The sequence below is a fragment of the Dreissena polymorpha genome, chromosome 13 (genome assembly GCF_020536995.1).
Source record: "Dreissena polymorpha isolate Duluth1 chromosome 13, UMN_Dpol_1.0, whole genome shotgun sequence".
Lineage (NCBI taxonomy): Eukaryota > Metazoa > Mollusca > Bivalvia > Myida > Dreissenidae > Dreissena > Dreissena polymorpha.
This window is the reverse complement of record NC_068367.1, coordinates 39,181,005-39,203,142: the sequence shown is the minus strand read 5'-3', so window position 1 is coordinate 39,203,142 and position 22,138 is coordinate 39,181,005. Positions and strand designations below refer to the sequence as shown.

The 22,138-nt window shown below is 34.9% G+C and overlaps 2 protein-coding genes across 3 annotated transcripts in view; both read right to left on the bottom strand.

Annotated features, from left to right (window-relative positions):
• LOC127855484 (WD40 repeat-containing protein SMU1) overlaps positions 1-22,138 on the bottom strand; it is a 60,965-nt gene that overhangs the window by 1,679 nt on the left and 37,148 nt on the right. The window contains exons 10-12 of the mRNA XM_052391128.1: positions 17,360-17,461; positions 2,704-2,896; positions 1,950-2,102 (exon numbers count right to left, since the gene is read on the bottom strand). Coding sequence (XP_052247088.1) covers positions 1,950-2,102; positions 2,704-2,896; positions 17,360-17,461 — 448 coding nt within the window. The remainder of the gene's footprint in view (positions 1-1,949; positions 2,103-2,703; positions 2,897-17,359; positions 17,462-22,138) is intronic.
• On the bottom strand, positions 4,197-10,798 carry LOC127855482 (uncharacterized). 2 transcript variants are annotated; one of them, XM_052391125.1, is made up of 4 exons: positions 10,002-10,798; positions 9,625-9,959; positions 7,856-8,907; positions 4,197-5,771 (listed from the first exon to the last, which is right to left on the bottom strand). In XM_052391125.1, exons 2-4 carry the CDS (start codon positions 9,957-9,959, stop codon positions 5,410-5,412), a joined length of 1,749 nt encoding a protein of 582 aa, XP_052247085.1. In that variant the 5' UTR covers positions 10,002-10,798; the 3' UTR covers positions 4,197-5,409. The 2 variants fall into 2 exon arrangements, with proteins under 2 accessions (XP_052247085.1, XP_052247084.1); XM_052391124.1 differs by having other exon boundaries at positions 9,625-10,798.

Sequence of the window (22,138 nt, the reverse complement as noted above, 5' to 3'; positions counted from 1 at the left end):
TTTATTATGTCTGCTAGGAGACTTCTATATTGAAGATATGTTAGATAATTCTCCCAATTGGTGCAAAAAGGTACCATGTGCCTTCATATTGCAATGTCCTTTTTGCACCAAGGAGGCGGATTATTTACTTCTTGGTTGAGAAGACCCAAGAAAATCAACAAATTGTACTGTCTCGAGAAAAATATTGGGTCTCACAGTCACAGTAAATATAATATAAACATGTGGTGAGTTTTTAATGTAACAATGAAATTTAAAACCTTGGAATGAAATAGCATATCTTATATTTGATAAATAAACAAACAGCCACTGTTTATCCTTAATTAACTAAATGTTATTAATGCCTGTGTAAATGCTTTAAAAACTGGCCATAATCGACTGATGTTAAAGGGGTCTTTTCACGTTTTGGTAAATTAACAAGATTTAAATATTGTTTCAGATTCGCAAATTCAATTTGTACTTATGATATTTGTGAGGCAACAGTTAAACTGAACATTAACCATTCTCTAAAATATCCATTATATGCATCTTTTGACAATTTAAAAACCTGAAAAAAAATTAGCGTTGCAACACAAAACGATTGGCAAATTTGGAGAGTTCTGTTGTTGTCGTTATATTTTGTGATAATAAGAGGGTTACTTATTTAAAGTATTAAAAACAGCACTCATTGTATTAGCACGGATGGCCGAGTGGTCTAAGCGATAAACATTTACTCCAAGGATCTGTGGTTCAAGCCCAGTTGAGGGTTACTTTTTTTCTTATTTATTAAATTGTATTCTTGTTTTTACTGGAGCTGTTTAGATCCAAAGTTAACATTTATCAAAATAAAGCATTAAATGACAAAGTTCTTTCCATGCTAAAATCTATGAAAAGGTCCCTTAAACAAAATCAGCGCACATTTTATAATGTGTATAAACTTTAATCATTTTATGAAAAGTTATTACAACACCAGAAATGAGTCAGAGACACTGAGGCCCCAACAACACATGTTTGGACACAGACAAATCAACTATATAATTTAAAATGGACAAAGGGCCATAATTCATCTAAACTGGTTGCATCCAATCTTCCTTGCTAAATAATCATTAATTAATTAAGGTCACTTAGGTGTCAACGTTAATTGAACCTGCCATGAAGAGAGAGCATTTGAAATCACAAACGTTTGTCACTATGTTTTTAATAAGTGGAGAATAAAAAAAAGAGCCATAATTCTGCCAAAACTGGTTGCAACCAAAATCACTATTAATGAACATCTACAAATCAATGGCATTCAACTGTGAAAATTTGAGAAAATCTATCCAGTCATTACAGAGAAATTGAAAACACAACACTTTGGGAATATATACTCCATTGCGGAAATACAAAGGGCCACAATTCTTGCAAAAAGCGCCTCAGCCAAAATACATTTCTTTACATTCATCATCAAATTAAGGTCATTCAACTGCGTCCTTTTGAACACGACACACTCAATAGTAAAAGAATAGTTTAAAAACACAAGCTTCAGGAAAAAATATGACAAAGATCCTTGATTTGGCTAAATAACTGTTTTCAGCCAAAGTTACAACGTTCATAATCATGATCACATGAAGGTCATTCAACTATGAAAGTATTACCACGATTCAGCCTGAAGTTAAAAGAGGATTTAAAAGAAAAATACTTTTTTAAATACATTTTGAAGAGACTATTCAACAAATAAATTATGGCAGGCTGCAAAGTGTTCAATCTTATTGTCCTAAAGTATCGCATACTTAAGTCCAACCATATGAAATTGCAATTAGATAATGCAGTGCAAATTGAAAACAAGAAACGTCCACAGATATTTTATTGGTTGCAAATGTTTTTTCATGAAAGAAAACAAGAGCTGTCACACTAGGATGGTCCAATCACTATATGCCCTCTTTCAGGGGCATAAAAAAATGCAAAAGAATCAATAATGAAAACTGTATGCATACCGTGAGTGTTCTCTCCAGTTTACCGGTGGAGACGCTGAAACAGTAGAGAACCATATCCTCTCCCACGCAGTAGATCCACTCCCCGCGCGGCGAGATGGTGCAGCAGATAAAGTCCCCGCCCTCGCGCTTACCGCTCGAGAAACTGCGCACAATCTGCAGTGAAATGTGACATGCAGGAGAGTTTGTATGTATGTAAAACATCTTCATTCAATCTGTCAGAAAAACGAACTCAGTAAATGTTAATGCAAAGTTAATGTATAATTTTGACTGAATAAACGTATCCTAACCTAAAATGTGAAAAAAGTACAAACGCAGCACCAATAGATAAGTATATAACAGACAAAAACATCCACATAAAGTCTGATAATACAAATACATGTATACATGAAGGCACTACTATACTATAATGCTATTATAAATTATATGTAGGAATTGTATGCAAACACAATAATCACATCAAAGTTGACAATATGGGGGATAGAACTTGATACAGGAGACGACAAATTGATTTTCTGTGAATGGTGTGAAGTCACTGGTACACTGCAAGCACCAAAGTTATCGTTAGAAAGGAGACCTGCTTGTTCTTAATAATTCACTAAGATCATTGTTTGCATTTTAACAAGTCATGGGAAGGACGAGTTGGAAGCATGGGTTCAGCGGTTGATCAAACCATCTTTGAGAATTACGTTCTTTGTCAGTATATTTAAACAAACATTTAACACTTTTTTCAAAGACTGAAGATCAAAAAACATACCTGGCCCTGCATGTTAATGATGACGACTGTGTTACTGCGGTTACAAACGACGAATTGTTCCGCATTCCTCGGCAAAGTGTGGATGCTGTTCACAGTGATGTCTGTGCCTGCCTGCCCACCAAATGATTTGAACGTGGACTGACATTCCTGAGTTTTGAAGTTCCAGACTTTAATTGTTCCATCAGAACTTGCACTTAGATAAATAGATAAGTGAGAAATTGGTATTATAAATAAGAACTTGCCCTTAAAAAAGATGCAGTGAAGTGAGAATTGGTAATCTACAATGTCACATTCAGGAATAGAAATTTACTTGTACTTGTACTTGTAGTATAATGGTTGCCTGCCAAACGAATTAGTTTTAAATGTATATTCATTTTAGCTAGGTTGCAAGATTTATTTGAAACTTTCTCAAGTCACTAGGCAGACACCATATCCATAACGCCCCTGCGACCTTCAAAAGGACAAATCAGGACCATGTACATGTACATTTCATCTGCACATAATACTTATTTTTAACCTAGATGCCTGTTTGAAACAAGCAGTAACGCTTGTTTTTTTATTAGTTGAACCATGCATATGTTTGACTTTTGGCTTTTATTTTTGGCTTAATCTTTGCCCAAGCGATATCAACACTTTAAAAAGCATGATGAATAATAAAGTTACAGTCCTGACAAGCTGATTTATGACCAATTTTATCCTTTGACCTTTGTCTGTGACATTAACCAAGGGAGACGTATGTTACACTTGACACACTGTCAACATGGTGCACATTTGTGGTAATTATATTGCATTATGAATGATGAAGTTACTGTCCGTACAAGCAGTTTTATGACAAATTTACACCTATGAACTTTGAATTTAACCTTGACATTTGTGGTAGACAGATGATTATTTAACACAGCACTCCGGCTTCTTATGCTAATCATTTTTGTTATTTTACAATTTCATCATGAACATCAAAGTTACAGTTGGTACAATAGTTACTCTATATGGCTAAATTTTACCTTTAACCCATAAATGTTTTCTAGACATTTGAGTGAGAGAAAGGGTGTCACATGTGAAAAGTTGTTTCAATGGTGTTCATTTCTGTTAAATTATTTTAAAATGGCATGAAGAATGACAGTTACATCACGATGGCCCTGAAAAGCCCCGCTAACTATTAGGAAAACTGATGGTCTAAACTTGAATTTGAAATAGTCAAGTTAATGTACTTTATTCAGCAATACGTAAGAAAAGATAATGGATAGTAACACACATGACATAAGTCAAAACACTTGACTTGACAAATTAAAAACTTGATCACAAGATTTATTTGTGATTAAAAAAAAGAACAATAATGAAAAAATCTGTACAATGCATAATAAATAAAAACTTGATCACAAGTTTTACTTGTGATAAAAAGTAATGAACAATAATGAAAAAAGTATGTACAGTGCATAATAATTACACTATATACATGTAATTTAATATTAAATATTTATTAAAACAGAACAGATAGTGACAGTTAAAGAAAAGCATGTTAAATGAAGGAACTAAAATGTACCCTGAAGTTTATTTTAATTTGCCTAACAATTACACAACAAGAGCTGTTTGTAAAACATGCATGCCCCCATATAAGCTGTCAGTTGTAGTGGCAGCCATTGTGTGAATACTTTTTTTGTCACTGTGACTTTGACCTTTGACACAGTTACCTGAAAATCAATGGGGGTCATCTGCCAGTCATGATCAATGTACCTATGAAATTTCATGATCCTAGGCCTTATTATTCTTGAGATATCATCAGGAAACCATTTTATTGCTTCGAGTCACTGTAACCTTGACCTTTGACCAAGTGACCTGAAAATTATTAGGGGTCATCTGCCAGTCATGATCAATGTACCTATGAAATTTCATGATCCTAGGCGTAAACATTCTTGAGTTATCATCCAGAAACCATTTTACTGTTTCGAGTCACTGTGACCTTGACCTTTGACCAAGTGACCTGAAAATCCATAGAGGTCATCTGCCATGATCAATGTTCCTATGAAGTTTCATGATCCTAGGCGTAAGCATTCTTGAGTAATCATCCGGAAACCATTTTACTGTTTCGAGTCACTGTGACCTTGACCTTTAACCTAGTGACCTGAACATCATTAGGGGTCATCTGCCAGTCATGATCAATGTACCTATGAAGTTTCATGATCCTAGGCCTAAGCGTTCTTGAGTTATCATCCGGAAACCATCTGGTGGACAGACGGACCGACCAATCGACCGACCGACCGTCCTACATATGCAAAACAATATACCTCCTCTTCTTCGAAGGGGGGCATAAAAATATGGTCAAGCATCAAAAATGGTAACAAATAAATTATGCATAAAAGACATGTTCAACATCAATATTTCAAAAACACACGGAAACAATTCTAATACAAAATAATTCACAGCAATACAGTTCATTCCTTGTAACAGATGATAGAATGTATTTAAAGTGTGTGGCAACACAATACATGAAGTTCATCCAACGAGAATTATTCAATTAAACATAAATCACCTAATAATACATCCATGTGGCCAAAATTTATTATGAATGCATTTTATGTGGCCACACAATACATCTTCCAGGTGAAATTTGTAATAAAATGTTACACTTAATATGAATTTGGTAGTGCAAGATTTCAATAAAAGTACATGTTCTTAAAGATTTGTACTTAAACTTTCGAAACAAAACTATTTCACTTTGAAAACGAGTAATTTTCCGTGCACTTGTCCCACAATAATGGATTCTGTGCTCTTGTTGTAGCAGACTGACATTGGGCAAAAAAGTACATCTCTCTCGGTAGCAAGAGTTGCCAGTTTCTTCTTGCCTTCACCATCCAGCTGTATGATATTGTATGATGAAGAACAACAGACCAGCAACTGTCCAAGATCAGTCACATAAATGCATTGTGGGAAAAAAGGGTAGAGGTCTGATAACTTGTGGAGAACTTTGCCATCATTGGCCAAGACGAGGACCATTCCTTGGCACTGGATTAGGTTATGGATCGTGACAAATATCTTGTCACCTGAAGGACCTACTGCACACTTATGTACTGTAAAAGAGTGCAATGTTTATGTATTTATATACGTTTTTACACAATAATTATGTTCATAAAGAAATTGGCGTCTTAATCACACCAGCTATTTGTTTTCATGAATAAAGTTGGACTTTGTTACTATACAACCTGATTGATACATGTAAATGCATGATTACTTAATGCTTAAACCCCATGATGTGCACATCAAAACATTACCATTATCTCAGTTTATAAATAATATTCATTTAATGTACTCATCGACATAGTCAAAGATTGCTGACATGATCATTATAAGGAATTATGTAAAATTGTCTTAAAACTAGGAGAAGTGCCCCCCCCCCCGGAGAACTGCCCCCCCAAAGATTTTTCACTGGGCGGAGAACTGCCCCCTCACTGTTTTTTTATAGGGCGGAGAACTGCCCCCCTGCTGATTAATAAGGGGCGGAGAACTGCCCCCCTGTCAGAATTGATGACCCGGAGAAGTGCCCCCTAACTAAAGAAATTTCGCGGCGATATATAAAGCGAGTATTATAATGACAATAACGCCAGTAACTTTCTTGCTATTATGTCTGGAAATTGAGTGAAATTTCAAAAGGAATATAAAGTTGTACAAGTAATAAAAGTTATAAAACGGTAAAAAAATACCTGCCTCGGCATGGACGTCGCCATCTTGATAATCACGTGATTTTCGTCTATGTGAACAAAGAAAAACAAATCACTTTTTGCTAATAAAAAGTTTTCGCGGCTGAATTATTTGATATTTTCCCCGTAATTAAAACAAACAATTAGCATGCAATTTAATCCATCCTTATGCAAGCTGAAAACAATAATTTATTTGTTTGTTTTCGCCAATTGCGGATTTGGACGGTTCAATATAATAAACCCGTATGCGGCTTTATTCAAAGCTAACAAGTTCTTAACAATAAAGGTCGGTCCGGTCTACCAATTAAAAGATTAAAAGATCGCGGTGCTTATCGTTAACGGTAACAAGTTCTCTGCCTGCCTAATTAGCTGCTAATTAAAGCAACTGTTACCGATTTTGTTTGTTTGGCATGTCGACATGATCTGCTCAAAATGCAAACTGTTGCCGTAATATGTGTAATGTGTGTATTTATGTATGTTATTTTGTATGACACATGAATTAACTAAACAACATAAATAAATTGATTATAAATTCGACTTCACTCTACTTTTTTTCAAGTCAGCTAAATTAATGCCTTTGCTTTGCCTATTAATTTCCTTTTTATACGTTAATTTACGTTTTTTTTCCATGGGTCAATACTATCTTTATAATGTAAATTAATTCCGATGTAACTTTTCCTCCATAAGTACCGAGTTGCACGTCTATATTTAGTTGCGACACTTGGCCAGTATTAACACGCACGCGTTTCCTGTGTGGATCTCGACTATGTTTCGCGCTCTTATTAAAACACGACTTTTACATGGCATTCATGTATAGTGAGTGGTGCAGATGCGTACCAAGGGCCTTAAACAGTATTATCGAATGCCTCTAGACAATTTGTGTTATTCAGTTCGATAAATGGTAATATACTTGAACTGAAATTCAATTGTTACCGGATAAAATGTGTACGGCGATAACGTAAAATTACCCGTAAGCATTGTTTTCACTACGTAACTAATAACTAATATGACACCGGGGGGCAGTTCTCCGCCCCTACAGATTTGATGGGGGGCAGATATCCGCCTACTGAATTCTGACAGGGGGGCAGTTCTCCGCCCCTACCGATTTGATGGGGGGCACCTATCCGCCACCTTTAAAATAAGGGGGCAGTTCTCCGGGGGGCAGTTCTCCGGGGGGGCGCTTCTCCGGATACCATAAAAATCTTATACATTTAAGAAAGATGTCAAGGAAATAGTTAAGAAAGGAATTACATTATTGAAGGTAAGTTTTCATTTACTAATTTTGAAATCATTGTGTCCATTATTTGGAAACTTATTTGGAAACATAATAACCTCGAATAGGAAATGCACGAATGCAATTTGTTTATGACAATATTACACAGAATAATAAATGTCTCATATTGCTTATTATAATTTCAAACGATATCCTGATACTAGTATATCCACCATAATATTACCTGTGTCAAAGTCTGATTCATCCTCAAACAGCTTATTCAATAGGGCTCCTTTCATTGAATACTTGTAAAGTGCAGTGCCACTCGTGAGATACAGGTCTTGCAGATTATGAGCTATACCAATACATTCATGTTTAAACTGCAACTTCTTGCCCTTAATCAGCTGCCTACCATTCACTGAGACAAACTGGACCCAATGTGTCTGATCATCACTGACAGCAACAGCTACTTCATTTGGTGAGATTTGACACATGTCCCTTGAGTGAGAATCTAAAACACAATGTCCCACCACCTGGTATTGATGATTGAGTAGCTTAATGCAATTCTTATTATCTGCAACAAGGATCTGATCATCAGAGAGAGTACAGATGGCATTGATAAAATATTTTTCCTCACAAATTTTACTAAAATAAGATGTAAAGTTACTCTTCAGTGAATCTCTTGGCATGCTCACATCATACTCTGACTTTCTTGTCACAGTGAAAACCTGGTCTGGGTCACCTAGCACTGGTAATTCCTGGGTACTGACCAAAATCTTACCCAGACCTGTTAATTTACTTAAGTATTGTTGAACATGACTGTCCGCCTGGAATGTTAGAAAACTTTTTACCTGAACAGAGTTTACCTTCAGATATTTTTCCGAATGCTTTATCATTGCCAGACTTTTCTTACTTGCAATAAATATGAGTTCTGCTTTGCCGTTATCAACAATGTCATTTATTGCGCCACTGATTTGATTTAGTTCATTTTTAAGCTTGCTCCCATTGTCCACATCAGTTTTGAGAGAAGCTTTCAGACTTGTCATCTTATCATCAAGCTCTTTCATGGTGGTCTTTTCAATCTCATCAAAAATTGTATTCATTTTCTGGCGTGTTTGACGTATTTCATGTACTTGTTTGTCGTATGAAGCCTGCAAAGACTGCATGCTGGTATCCCAATAACTCTGAAGTTTCTTTACTTCTAAAAGAATACTTTGAATCTTTCTTGATAGTCTCTGCAAGTCTGGTGGTGGTCCTTTGACTGACTCGGATATCGGTGTCACTTTAGCACATTGTCTGAAAGGAAACATAATTGAAAGATTTGCATGTGATTTTAATGACCAAACTATGATGATGCAAACTAATTATATCCCAAATTTGGTTTTGGATGTTGCTTCTGTTTTTTAAAACGCTTTCAGATATGGATTACATTTATTTTCATTCTGATATTATACTTTTTTTCAAATCAAATACTAAATTTTAGTTTTTACTTGTATTCACATTCACAAACAAGATTCTTATAATAATTTAACAAGCTGAACCATGAACATGTTTGACCTTTGTTCTTTAGTCTGACATTGATCTTTCACAAGGAGTGACATAGATTCTTCACTTAGTTGCATTGCTGGCAAAAACAATTCAAAATGCATTATGAAGTCACTATACGGGCGAGCCGTTATATAGTCAAATTTATCCATTGAATTTTATGTATGACCTTGACTGTTGGGATAGAGAGGCGGTTGTAAAAAATACACACAGTCTCAATAGCTAAATAATTTGTAAATTGCATGATAACAAATCAAGAAATACATAGGTTCAGACTTAAACTAAGACGCACACAAGGGCACTCACACAAACAGACTTGATGATTGTGAATGCTATATCAAGCTCTTTGCAAGCGAGTTCGACAAAAGCTCAACATTAATTTGTCAATGATTGATCTGAATGATTCGGCATTGAATGGCCTCTATATTACAACGAACATATTAGAAATAAAATACATGTTTGACTTACCTGTGATTGAGGAAAGCACAATTAATGCAGCAAAGCTGACTGTGGTCATCACAAAACATTTCTAGATGTTTGTCTTCATGAAGGTCACATTTTTGAAGGAAATCCTCCACTTCCTTGGACACTGGCCACTTACTTGTGTCGCTCCTTCCATATGTCATATGTGTCCCAAACAACTGACTATGCAGGGTAACACATTTTGCACAATACAATTTTAGACAGTTATCGCAGTAAAACTCCGCCCACTGGCGAGTTTTGTGTTCTAGACATGGCGAACAACAAAAGTCTATAATAGAATCAGAGCCTTTATCCACAGTTGACTGAGAAAAGGTCGCCATCTTAAATATTTAGTCTAAGTAAATCCCTTTATCCTTTAAGACCCCAATTAACTTTTTATTTAAATATTTTCCACTTCCACAGAAATATTGTCCAAACAAACATATATTAAATACTTATGTTAGATTACAAGCAACAACAAAAAACACGAAGATAACCTTGATCAAATTTAGACAACTTCCACAGTTTGGCTTATTTTGATACAAGCAAACATTAGTAACTAAGATAATCTGTCTGTGAATTTTAAGTTCGACAAAACCAATAATCATACAACAAGATTTTATGTCAGTTTAAAAGGTGTATAGACATAGTTAAATACCCCACGTCTCTTATTAACTATTCACTGCATCGGTTTAAATTTAACAAAAAATACCGCAGCACATAAAAGACACCTGATACCTTGTGTTCCTCATCTTTATAAATAAGAATTTATGCTCCTTCAAGAGTGTTTTAAAATCTTTAAGCTGATATAGTGGCCTTATAACCAAGTCTAGTGAATAAACATAATCTCTATTTAAAAAGTAAAGTGCACAATTTTCTTTTAAACATCTTTGTTAAATATAAATTCACCTAAGAAAATAAACTATTCTGAAAGATTGAGCTCAAAAGAATTAAAGTACAGTCAATCTTGTATTAAGCGCCCAATCAAGGGAGTAACCAATAATACTCTAACATTATCTTCTACAGTAGTGTAGGTTCCAGCTGAAGTCAATGGATTTATAACAAAATAAGAAAATAAGGACTTACAACGCCATCGAAGAAAGTGGTTTATGAGGTGAAAACATATGATTATTTACTCTTTTTTAAAGATTTCATTAGAACTGGTTCATAAGTCAATGAAGTATATGTTATTTTAATTGTGCACATTGTTTCAAACTTTATATAGAATGTTAATATCAGGAATTATTGTTTTACATTACCCCACCCACTTCTGACCATTTCAGAAAATGATATGCCCTTAAATTAATTTTGAGGAAATGTCTATTCAAAATTATTTGCGATATAATTTAGTTAAAATGAACCACAAAATTTTTAACCAAAAATAAAATATTTTAAATGTCTCTATGCTACTTAGTTTTTATACAAAAATCAATACTTCCACGCTTTCCATGCGGTAACGTGACGTTTTACATTCCAGCATATTTTTCGCGCGCTTTTTATTGGAACAAAGAATGAATTGTACACACAAAATATACATGACTTGTGCACTGTTGATTTGAAGCTAGAATTTGATAACATGGCTTTAACATTAACATTCAAAAGCGTGTTTCTGATTACAAATTTAATTATGATCTAAGAGAATGCATCAAAAGATTTAAAGTTTAAGGTAATTAAATAAATAATAATTTGTTAAATTTTTCAACTTGGCGAAATAAATGTTATTAATGACAGTTTGAAGAGTATATTGCACAATTTCCACAAGGATTACATGGGGTTGCCATCATCAGTCTCCTAAGTAACTGGCAACGATTATTTCGCGGAGTAGTACACCGCAATTACTGATTAGTTCGGTAGGTACAGCAACGCCACAGAACCACTATAACTATCCATTGATAGTGGCACATGGTTTTTCACGCATAACTGATTCACAATCGTTCGCATCTTCATTGCCATGGAGCCATACTCATAAACTATACAACTCGTTCAGTAGTATGTACATGTAACCAAGTTCGGTGTAAAATGAACACAGCCAAACAAATTACCGGTACTGATTATCAATCGCGCATATATACGATGCTTACTTTCAAAATTGGGGATTATGTATCAAATATGGAGTCCTGCAGTGCATAGTTGTCAGATGTTTATAGAAAATTTTCATTGACGGTCGAGTCTACTGACGCAAACCTTGTTCAGTCAGAGGAAGGTAATCCTATGGAACATGAAGCTCAAGAGCTCCCATTTATACCGTTGTTTCTTTCAAGAAAGGCTTTAGTTAAAAGAGTGTTTTAAGTTTAATAAACTCGTAAAGTGTAAATAGAAACAGGACTTTGCAGGAAATCATTTACCACTGCGATCTTAATATGCAACTTTTTATTTGCACATGTTTTCTAAAGTTTTCAGCATCATTAATAAATTTCCAAATTTGGATGAAAACGCCACTAATTTTCCCAATTTGGCCGGTACCGGCACCATTCCCAAAGTAGTGAGAAAAAACACTGTGACAGACATTTGAACAGACCAATTTCAATAGGAGTCAACTACTGTCCAATGCACATGTGAAGTATTAAGCCAATCGGTCAATTCGTTGATGAGTTATTGATCTGAAACGATGTTCACACTTATTGTGACAGTGGCCTTGACTTTTGACCTAGTGACCCCAATTTCAATAGGGCCAATGCAGGTATGAAGTATCAAGCAAAGCGGTAAATTCGTTGACGAGTTATTGATGAAAAATGAACTGGTCTACCGACAGACAGACAGGCCAACTAAAATCAAAGAAAACAATATACCCCTCTTCTTTGAAAGGGGGCATTTTTAATTACTATAAATGTGTTTAAGTATTTCGTAATCACAAACTTTAGCCATTTTTTTTACAGGATATTGGTATCTTGGAACTACTCTGCCTTTCCCTGAAATTGTTTCTAAGCTAAGACAGAGGCATAAGGATTACCAATAGGGACTTGCATGTTTGAATCCTAGTTTTATATTAGCTGATCGAGTAGTGCACTTAACCGTTTACTCAACCTGCATTACGTGTAAAAGATTTGAGAGGCGGAGCTATGCATGTGATATAACACGATTGGATTAAGCATGTTGATCGCTAAACAAACGAAGCCTTTTATCAATGAGAAAGTGTTGTTTAATGGCTTCTTTAATTGAAGTGGCTTTCCTTTGATGATGTCAAACTGACCAAAAATTGAAGATCAAGTTAGTCCCGTAACGGTAAAGTGGTTGCTCAATCCAAGATTTGTACATCAAATAACACGAAAATCAGCTGTCGCTGGTCGCGTAACACATAAGTCGCTTAATACAATATCAAAATTGAGTGAAAACATCGGGGAATTCAAAGTTGTTGCATTAGACAAATGTCGCTTAAAGCAAGATGAGACATAAATATTTAATTTTTAGGCACATTATTACGACACCCTTTTGATAATAGAAAATCTTTCCAACACAGAAGGTATACGAACATTTTGAAACCTTATCTTAAAATATGGGGAACAACTCTACTGGCACAAGCCATTACGTCAGTAGCTAGTTGTCTCTCCTGCAAACTAGGCTGTCTTTAGAAAGTTCCAGAGGTCACTTGCAAATTATTTTTGGATCAAATGGACAGCTTCCAATTACGTTTCCTGACATATCATGTATATTGGATGAAAGGTCAAATAAGATTCAAACGAAAGAGTTCTTGTTGTATAACTGGATTCATCACTACATGAATATCAGTCAAAATAAATAAAATAATCTGATGCAATGGAAAGATTAAATTTAAGTCATTCAATATCATTTGAAATTAAGAAACAACTTCCTTATCAAAATATCATAGTATCTTTAAATAGTTGTTATCATTTTCAGAAAGAAGACATTACAACCTGCTTTAAGAGGTTTCAATTTAGCCAAAAATACAATCTAAACTAAAATATCCAGTTGCAGATTTATATAGAACAGACATTCTGAGAATGTTTCATGAAGATTTGGCAATAAATGTAACTCCAAGACAGTTAACTTGGTTTCAATAAAGCCATGTAACAAAAGCTTTGTGGCTATGTTTTTCAATGAATGGAACCATTTTTTAACTTGGCCCAGATATCATTAGAACAAAGCTTCTGATTAAGTTTCATGATGATTGAATAAAAAATGTGACATCTAGAGTGTAAAGAAGGTTTCACAGTACCCATCTAAGGAAAACTTCCCCACCCCGAGTGGCCATGTTTTTCAGCCACTGGAACCATCTTAGCAGAGATATGATAAGAACAAATGTTCTGACCAAGTTTCATGAAGATTGTACTATAAATGTGACAGCTTGAGTGTTAACAAGCTTTTTCTTTACTGAGACCTAGAAGCTTCGTTTATGAACTCACATGACTAAATTTTGAAGATGTAATGGAAACAAATGCTTTGACTAAGTTTCATGAGGTTTGCAAAATAAATGTGTATCATGGTAAATGTTGATGCTGAAAAACGTACAAAAGCTCATCATTAGCACGTTGAGAAAAGGCTAGCTAAAAAGAAGACATGATAATAAAACTGGATTTTCATGAGAAAGAGTCTTCCTTCATGTGAAAAAAAGCGGAAAGTGTCGTCCCTGATTAGTCTGCGTGGACTGCACTTATCTGGGACTACACTTAACCACGCCGGGTAAGCGAATACTTCGTTGACGGATGGCACTTCACTAACAGAGAACAACAAAAGCCACGCGCGAGAGGTGAGTTCTTCAGCTTTTTTGTATTTATGTTCTGTTTATTTGGTTTTTGGACACAGAACATTGTTTGGGTGATTAATGGTATAGCACTTCGTATTGCGAAGAAAGAAATTCGCGGAAAAACGGTGAATTATTTTTAAAGCATGAATTGAATGATCAGTACATATTTTAACAAAATAAACATACTTGGAAATAAATCAAGAACGTGCTTACTATTCGAAATAAAAGATCAATATATCCAGTAATGTTACAACATGTTACATTTTAGTTTACTAATGCATTTGAGATAATTCAAATGTTTTAAGAGTCGCATGCACATTTTTCATCTGCACTTCGTTTACCGATCATCTAAAAAACAATGGCACTTCGTTTCCCGACATCTAGACACTTTTTTCCAGATATAACACACTCGTTTTTTGTGAATCAAAAATGCAGAATTCGCTGTGGAATACTGTTAAAGTTAGCAGGCAATAAATAAAAATGTATGTATTTAGTACGCAAATAAAAAACGAATTACCGCAGCATGTTCTTATCCCTTTGAAATATGATTATGATTTTGTATAAATGTGAAAGATAAATGTTAAACAAATTGGATATGTCTAATGAGTTAAATCTATATGACCATATATTTTAAATTACGTTCTAAACGGTTGATCTAAAGCATTTATCTTTATGTTCAAATGAAGGTACTAAGGCTATTTACTTATATATTAGATAGCATGTCATGAATGATCACTCTTCTTAAACTGCCTCTCAGAGATTAATATCAGCAGCGATGCAGGTCCGAAATTCTATTGGAACTTTTTGGCTCAATGCCAGTAAACGAAAATAGCAATAAAAGAACGGGCGGGGTCAATTTATTCACACGACAGTGGTGTAAAAAGTTATGCATATCCGTCTTTGTTTTTAATATAAACACAGCACATGCTGCATATGAAGTTGCATATAAGTGACACAATTATTTATTACAGGATGAGTGAGTCGGAGCTTATGAATGCCGCCGACAGTTCGTTGTTGGACATTAGTTTAGAAGAAGAATTGTGTACAAGCGAACGGTTCTCGTGTGGAATTTGTGAGGCCAGTTATGCTAGGAAAGCCTACTTGAAGCGTCATTTGAAGACACATGAGGATGGATGCATAAAGTGCTCAGTGTGCACTCAGTTCTTTAAGACTGATGAAGATAAAAGGAAGCACATCGAGGACAAACATACATGTAGGCCAATCATGTGCGAAAGTTGTGGAAAGTTTTTTCCACTCGTAACTACATAAAATTCCATCTAGATACCACTTCTGACCAAGTTTGGTGAAGATCGGATGTAAACCGAGAGAGCGGACTCTTAATACAGACCGACCGACCGACAGACTGACAGACAGACAAGTTCTATCCTATATAGCACCCTAAACTTCGTGTGTGGGGGTATACTAAGTACTGACTCCATAATATGACATTTAAACATTTTATGTACGCATTCCTTTTTTCCAGAATCAGTTGTTTTTACGATTTAATTTTACCCCTGTTTCTTTAAACTCAACCAATACAGTGATTTAGGGTCAGGTGATTCGCACTTCGAGCAAACGTTAGCGTTGCGTTAAGGGAAGTGCTCCCTATAAGCAGGGCTCAAAATTAAGGCAGTTTTACCATTCTCTTTTTAATTTTGTTGCTACGCATAAGTATCGTCTTGATGATGCGATTCAAATAAGCACAACCGACATAGGATTTTATGAAGAACAAATGTGTATTTGCCTCATAAAGACCTCTTCACTACCGTTATCTAGAGCCCTGCTATAAGTAAAATTAAACACGATTGTGTTGATCCGCATTATCCGTTGTATTTTCATTTCTCTGAATCTCAAGTTACCAATAAAAAACAAGTTCATTATGTACACATTTATTTAATAATAAATATTATCTTATTTGAAAATTGCAATTATAATAAACATAGTATAAATTAATAGAAATGTGACTTTTGAAAAATATATTTTCAAAATGTTTCGTATAAATAGCCATAATTTAAATAAATGCATTTAAGGTAGAAGATAAAACTCAGTTATTAGAGTGCCCGCTTTGTTGAAAGTCTCCGTAATCTGAAGTGCCCTTTATCGGTAAACAAAGTGCCTGCAACTTTATGTATGCCACCTATTACAACATGCACTATCTTTGTTTATATTTCATTGAATACTATCAAAATTTCAGTATTTGAAGCACAGTGATTACTCTACATGCTGGAATAGCAAACAATTTTTTGCAATAATTCTAAGTAGTTTTATTTTGTTAAAATGTTTACTGTTCATCCAGTTTATGCTGTTTTCCGATCGAATTTTCTATTTTTTGGGCAAAACCGTACCATTCTGCCGTGAAATTGTGCATTCCCAATACAAAAGGATACACCATTTATCAACTCGACCATGTGTCTTGTCTTAAAAACTAATCTTTAGGATATAACTTTAAATAAAACAGAGGAACTTACCTCTCACGCGTGGCGTTTGTTGTTCTCTGTTAGTGAAGTGCCATCCGTCAACGAAGTATTCGCATACCCGGCGTGTTAACGCACATGTGTTAAAGAGGCCTTTTCACGTTTGGTAGATTGACAAAATTTTAAATAATTGTTTCAGATTCGCAATATTTCTTTGCATTTATGATATTTGTGAGGAAACAGTATTAGTGAACATTTAGCATGCTTTAAAATATCCATTAAATGCATCTTTTGACGATTTAAAAACGTGAAAATCATAAAGCTTTGTTACGGGAAACGATTGAATAATTTGGAGAGTTCTGTTGTTGTCCTTATATTTTGTGATACTACGAGGATTGCTTATATAAAGTATAAAATACATCAATCATTGTATGAGCACGGATGGCCGAGTGGTCTAAGCAATAGACTTTTACTTTTTTTTCTTTCTTTAATTTTATTCTTGTTTTTTACTGGACTTTTTAAGATCCAAAAAATATTTCCTGACAAACTTCAATACATGCCAAAATCTGTAAAAAGGCCCCTTTAAACCCCCTTTTCACAGTGCAAGGTTTATTTTCATTGTTACCTGATAACATGATGCCCGTCTTGTGTAAACACTGCATCATTCACGAAGGAGGTATGGCCCGTGAACTCTTTCAGTGCCTTGCCAGACTTCAGTCCATGGACCCTGCATAATAGCAATGACATGGTGGTTATTTAAGAAATACTGGTTCTTAAAGTAATAATTTTCATTTAATGTTGTCAATTTGTCTTTTAACAACAATTTTGATTTCAGTGAATTTCCTAGAAAACCATGAAAACCATTAGTAGGTAGAGATAGACTGCAGAACTGGTTTTATTTGAGTCTGTTTTATTTTTGCTTATAACCGTGATTCCGCCTCCTTACAAATTCAAGACCAATGCAAATGAATACGTCTTCCCCAAACTTAACATCCAAAGATGCGCTAGCCTATATATAAAGCATTTGTCTGTTTTGTATATAAATGTTTATTTACATCTGAAAAGGTGCAAATCAGTGATTATTTAGCCTTTTGTTAATATGAACTGTTTTCCAAACTTAGCAAAACACAAACAATTACAACAGTTTGGGTCATAAATGTTTACCTAAAATATGTCAGTAATTTTTTTTTCTTTATATTTTGCAGCCTGTGCCGTTTGGATTGAGAATATTAAACATTATTATTAGGATTATAAAGAGCAGTATTTCTTTATTTATTAGTGCGTGCTTAATAGCATTTTTTTATTTATGTTATAAAGTGCTACAGAATTATACCAGTGTATTAAAAAATTAACCAATTATCAAGTGTATTGGAATATTTGGCATCTATTTTGGGGAAAGATTTTGGGTTACTTTTTGAAATTGGGAAACAGCCTGTAAAAGGCTGGAATTTTGGGCAAAAAAAATCACTGTATGTAAAAATATATTTTAAGGTTAGAGTTCAATTACCTTTTAATTAATAAGTTTAAATTTCATGTCTTAATGACAGGACAATTTATGTCTTCGCAAAATAATATACCAAGTCAGTAGTAAAATTCTCACAAACCGGCCTGTCATTGCCATATTTAAGTATTATATAGAGGTAATTCTGTTTAGTGCATTCTTTCATTCGCTAGTATAATTCACTATTGCCTAGAAAAGTCCAGTATTACCATTGTTTGCCCTGTATTATCTGCCAGCACTAGGCGATACCTTAAAACAGTGTTTTATACAAACATTGTCCAACACGACTGGCATTTTTTTGCAACTGAAATTAGTACTGTATTTACAGGGTATTGCGTTCACGTCAGCAAAGAACCCCCCCTCCTTAAATGGTTGACCAAAACTATGTATTTGCACACAGATTCAGCAAAACAATTTGTAAAACTAGATAAACATGAGGAAATCATCTGTAAAGAGGATGCTTTTACAGTTTTGCTTGGGATGTCATCTATCAATGCTTATTAGAAAGTACAATTAACAAGAGCTGTCAGACAACAGCGCCCTCGACTATTCGAGTGCTTGACAGTATAACGTAAGCCATCATGGGAATATTGCCCATATTCAATAATTTAATTTGGTTGAGAGGGGGTATATTGTGGGGTGTGGTCATTTATTAGATGATCTTTTAAAAATAAAAAAAGGAAAAAATAAAAAACAAGAGGGCCATGATGGCCCTGAATCGCTCACCTGACTCATTAAGATCAGATGAAAACTATGACCTCTATTGTCTACACAATGTTTTTCTATGATTTGACCTAGTGACCTAGTTCCTGACTCTAGATAACCCAAATACAATCCCAATCCAGATTTCATCAAGATAAACATTCTGACCACAGTTCATAAATATTGGATGAAAACTGTGACCTCTATTGTCAACACAAGGTTTTTCTATTTATTTGACCTAGATTTTTACCCCAGATGACCCAAATACAATCACACCCAGATTTCATCTAGAATTCTGACCAAATTTCATAAAGGTTGGATGAAAACTGATCTCTAATGTCTACACAAGGTTTTTCTATTATTTGACCTAGTGACCTAGTTTTTGACCCCAGATGACCCAAATAAAATCCCAACCCAGATTTCATCAAGATAAACATTCTGACCAAATTTCATAAAGATTGGATGAAAACTGTGACCTCTATTGTCTACAGAAGGTTGTTCTATTATTTGACCTAGTGACCTTGTTTTTGACCCCAGATGACCCAAATACAATCCCAAACCGGATTTCATCAAGATAAACATTTTGACCAAATTTCATCAAGATTGGATGCAAACTGTGACCTCTACTGTCTACACAAACAAATTGTTGACGGACGGACGCACGGACACACGCAGGCACGCACAACGGACGCCGGACATCACACGATCACATAAGCTCACTGTGTCACTTCATGACAGGTGACCTAAAAATATGTGTCGGAGATAAACATGAACAGTTGTGGTTAAAATCCCATAGAAACAAGGGCTGTTTGTAAAACATGCATGCCCCCCTATATGGGCTATAAGTTGTAGTAGCAGCCATTGTGTGAATACGTTTTTTGTCACTGTGAATGGTGGTGGTGGTGGTGTAGTAGTAGTAGTAGTAGTAGTAGTAGTAGTAGTAGTAGTAGTAGTAGTAGTAGTAGTAATAGTAGTTGTAGTAGTAGTAGTAGTAGTAATAGTAGTTGTAGTAGTAGTAGTAGTAGTAGAAGTAGTAGTAGTAGTAGTAGTAGAAGTAGTAGTAGTAGTAGTAGTAGTAGTAGTAGTAGTAGTAGTAGTAGTAGTAGTAGTAGTGGTAGTAGTAGTAGTAGTAGTAGTAGTAGTAGTAGTAGTAGTAGTAGTAGTAGTAGTAGTGGTAAAAGTAGTAGTAGTAGTGGCAGTAGTAGTAGAAGTAGTAATAGTAGACGTGGTGATGGTGGTGGTGGTGGTGGTGGTGGTGGTAGTAGTAGTAGTACTAGTAGTAGTAGTAGAAGTAGTAGTAGTAGTAGCAGTAGTAGTAGTAGTAGTAGTAGTAGTAGTAGTAGTAGTAGTAGTAGTAGTAGTAGAAGAATTATTAGTAGTAGTAGTAGTAGAAGTAGTAGTAGTAGTAGTAGTAGTAGTAGTAGTAGTAGTAGTAGTAGTAGTAGTTGTAGTAGCAGTAGCAGTAGCAGAAGCAGTAGCAGCATTACAAGACCAATACTTAAGAATGATCAAATGGGAAAAGGTAACCTAGCACTGGCAGTAAATATGGGGCTCATTTACAGGTCAGATTTGGAACCTCTGCTGTAAAATGAGATTTTAAATGAATTAAAGGGAGGCAAATCTGTAATAAAAAGAACATGCATAAACCGTAGTTGTTTCCTTGTTTGAACCATGCTAAATCCTTACAAGTTTGGAAAGAATTGGATGAAAAATTTGGACTTTATTGCATAAACACCATTTTCTCAATTCAAGGGGAGGTAATTCTGTACTTCATGGACCAATAATGCTCATTTTTTTGTAGAGTTTGTGTCCTCATTGATATAAAGACACTGTGCAAATTTGGAAAGGATCGGACAAAAAATGTGGAAGATTTTTGAAAGTTTTCACAAAATAGGCAAAAACGAATAAACATGCAAAGTTCAACGAGCTCCTGCGGCCATGTTTTTTGACGAATCAAATTTCTTTGAACATCTTTTTCAGGGGAGCCTTCAAAGGTCATCCCTGTGAATTTTTTTGAAAATCTGATGAGCGGTTTCTGACAAGAAGATTTTTAAAGGTTTTTACCATATATGGTCATGGCGGCCATCTTGGTTATGTGATCAATTTTTTTTTAACAATTCTTTTGTCCCATGACCTAGGGATGCTCCACATGAAATTTAGTTGAAATTGGCTCAATGGTTTAGTAGAAGAAGATGTTTACAAATTGTTTACAGACAGACGGACGGACGGACGGACACCGGATGCCGAGTGATCACAATAGCTCACCCCTAGCTATCGCTCAGGTGAGCTAAAAAATTGGGGGGGGGGGGTGGAGGTGGGGGGGGGAGCAGTGAATCTTGGGTGAGGCGTGGGGTATTGTTTGGGTGGTATTCAGGTAAGTGTTGTTTTGTCAAAGTATTAATAAAATCTGATCATAAATAAAGAAGTTATGGCAATTTAAGCAAAATATTCAATTATCTTAGTATAAAAGGGGCCATAATTGTGTCAAAATGCTTGATATAGTTGTCTGCTCTTGTTTATAGATTGGGGTGATGTTGGTAAAGAAGTATGCAAAATATAAAAGCAATATGTCAAAGGACATAGGAAATATTTGGGGTAGTACACAAACTTTAACACAGAATTATCAATAATATGCATATTCTAAGTATAAAAGGGGCAATAATTCTGTCAAAATGCTTGATACAGTTGTCTGCTCTTGTTTATAGGTTGGGGTCATGTTGGTAAACAAGTATGCAAAATATGAAAGCAATATGTCAAGGGACATAGGAAATATTTGGGGTAGTACGCAAACTTTAACATTTGCTGCATATTCTAAGTGGAAAAGGGGCCATAATTATTACAAAATGCTTGATAGAGTTGTCTGCTCTTGTTTATAGGTTGGGGTCATGTTGGTAAACAAGTATGCAAAATATGACAGCAATATGTCAAGGGACATTGAAAATATTTGGGGTAGTACGCAAACTTTAACATTTGCACGCCAACGCTAACGCCAACGCCAATGCAAACGCCGACGCCGGGGTGAGTAGGATAGCTCCACTATATATATTTCATATATAATAGTCGAGCTAAAAATAAATCTGTTGCTGTTTTTGTATATATTGAAAGAACACTATATACCTGATTGCACAATAATAAATCTGTTGTTTTATTATACATTAAGAGACCACTGCATAACTGATTGCACAATAATTCATTTGTTTT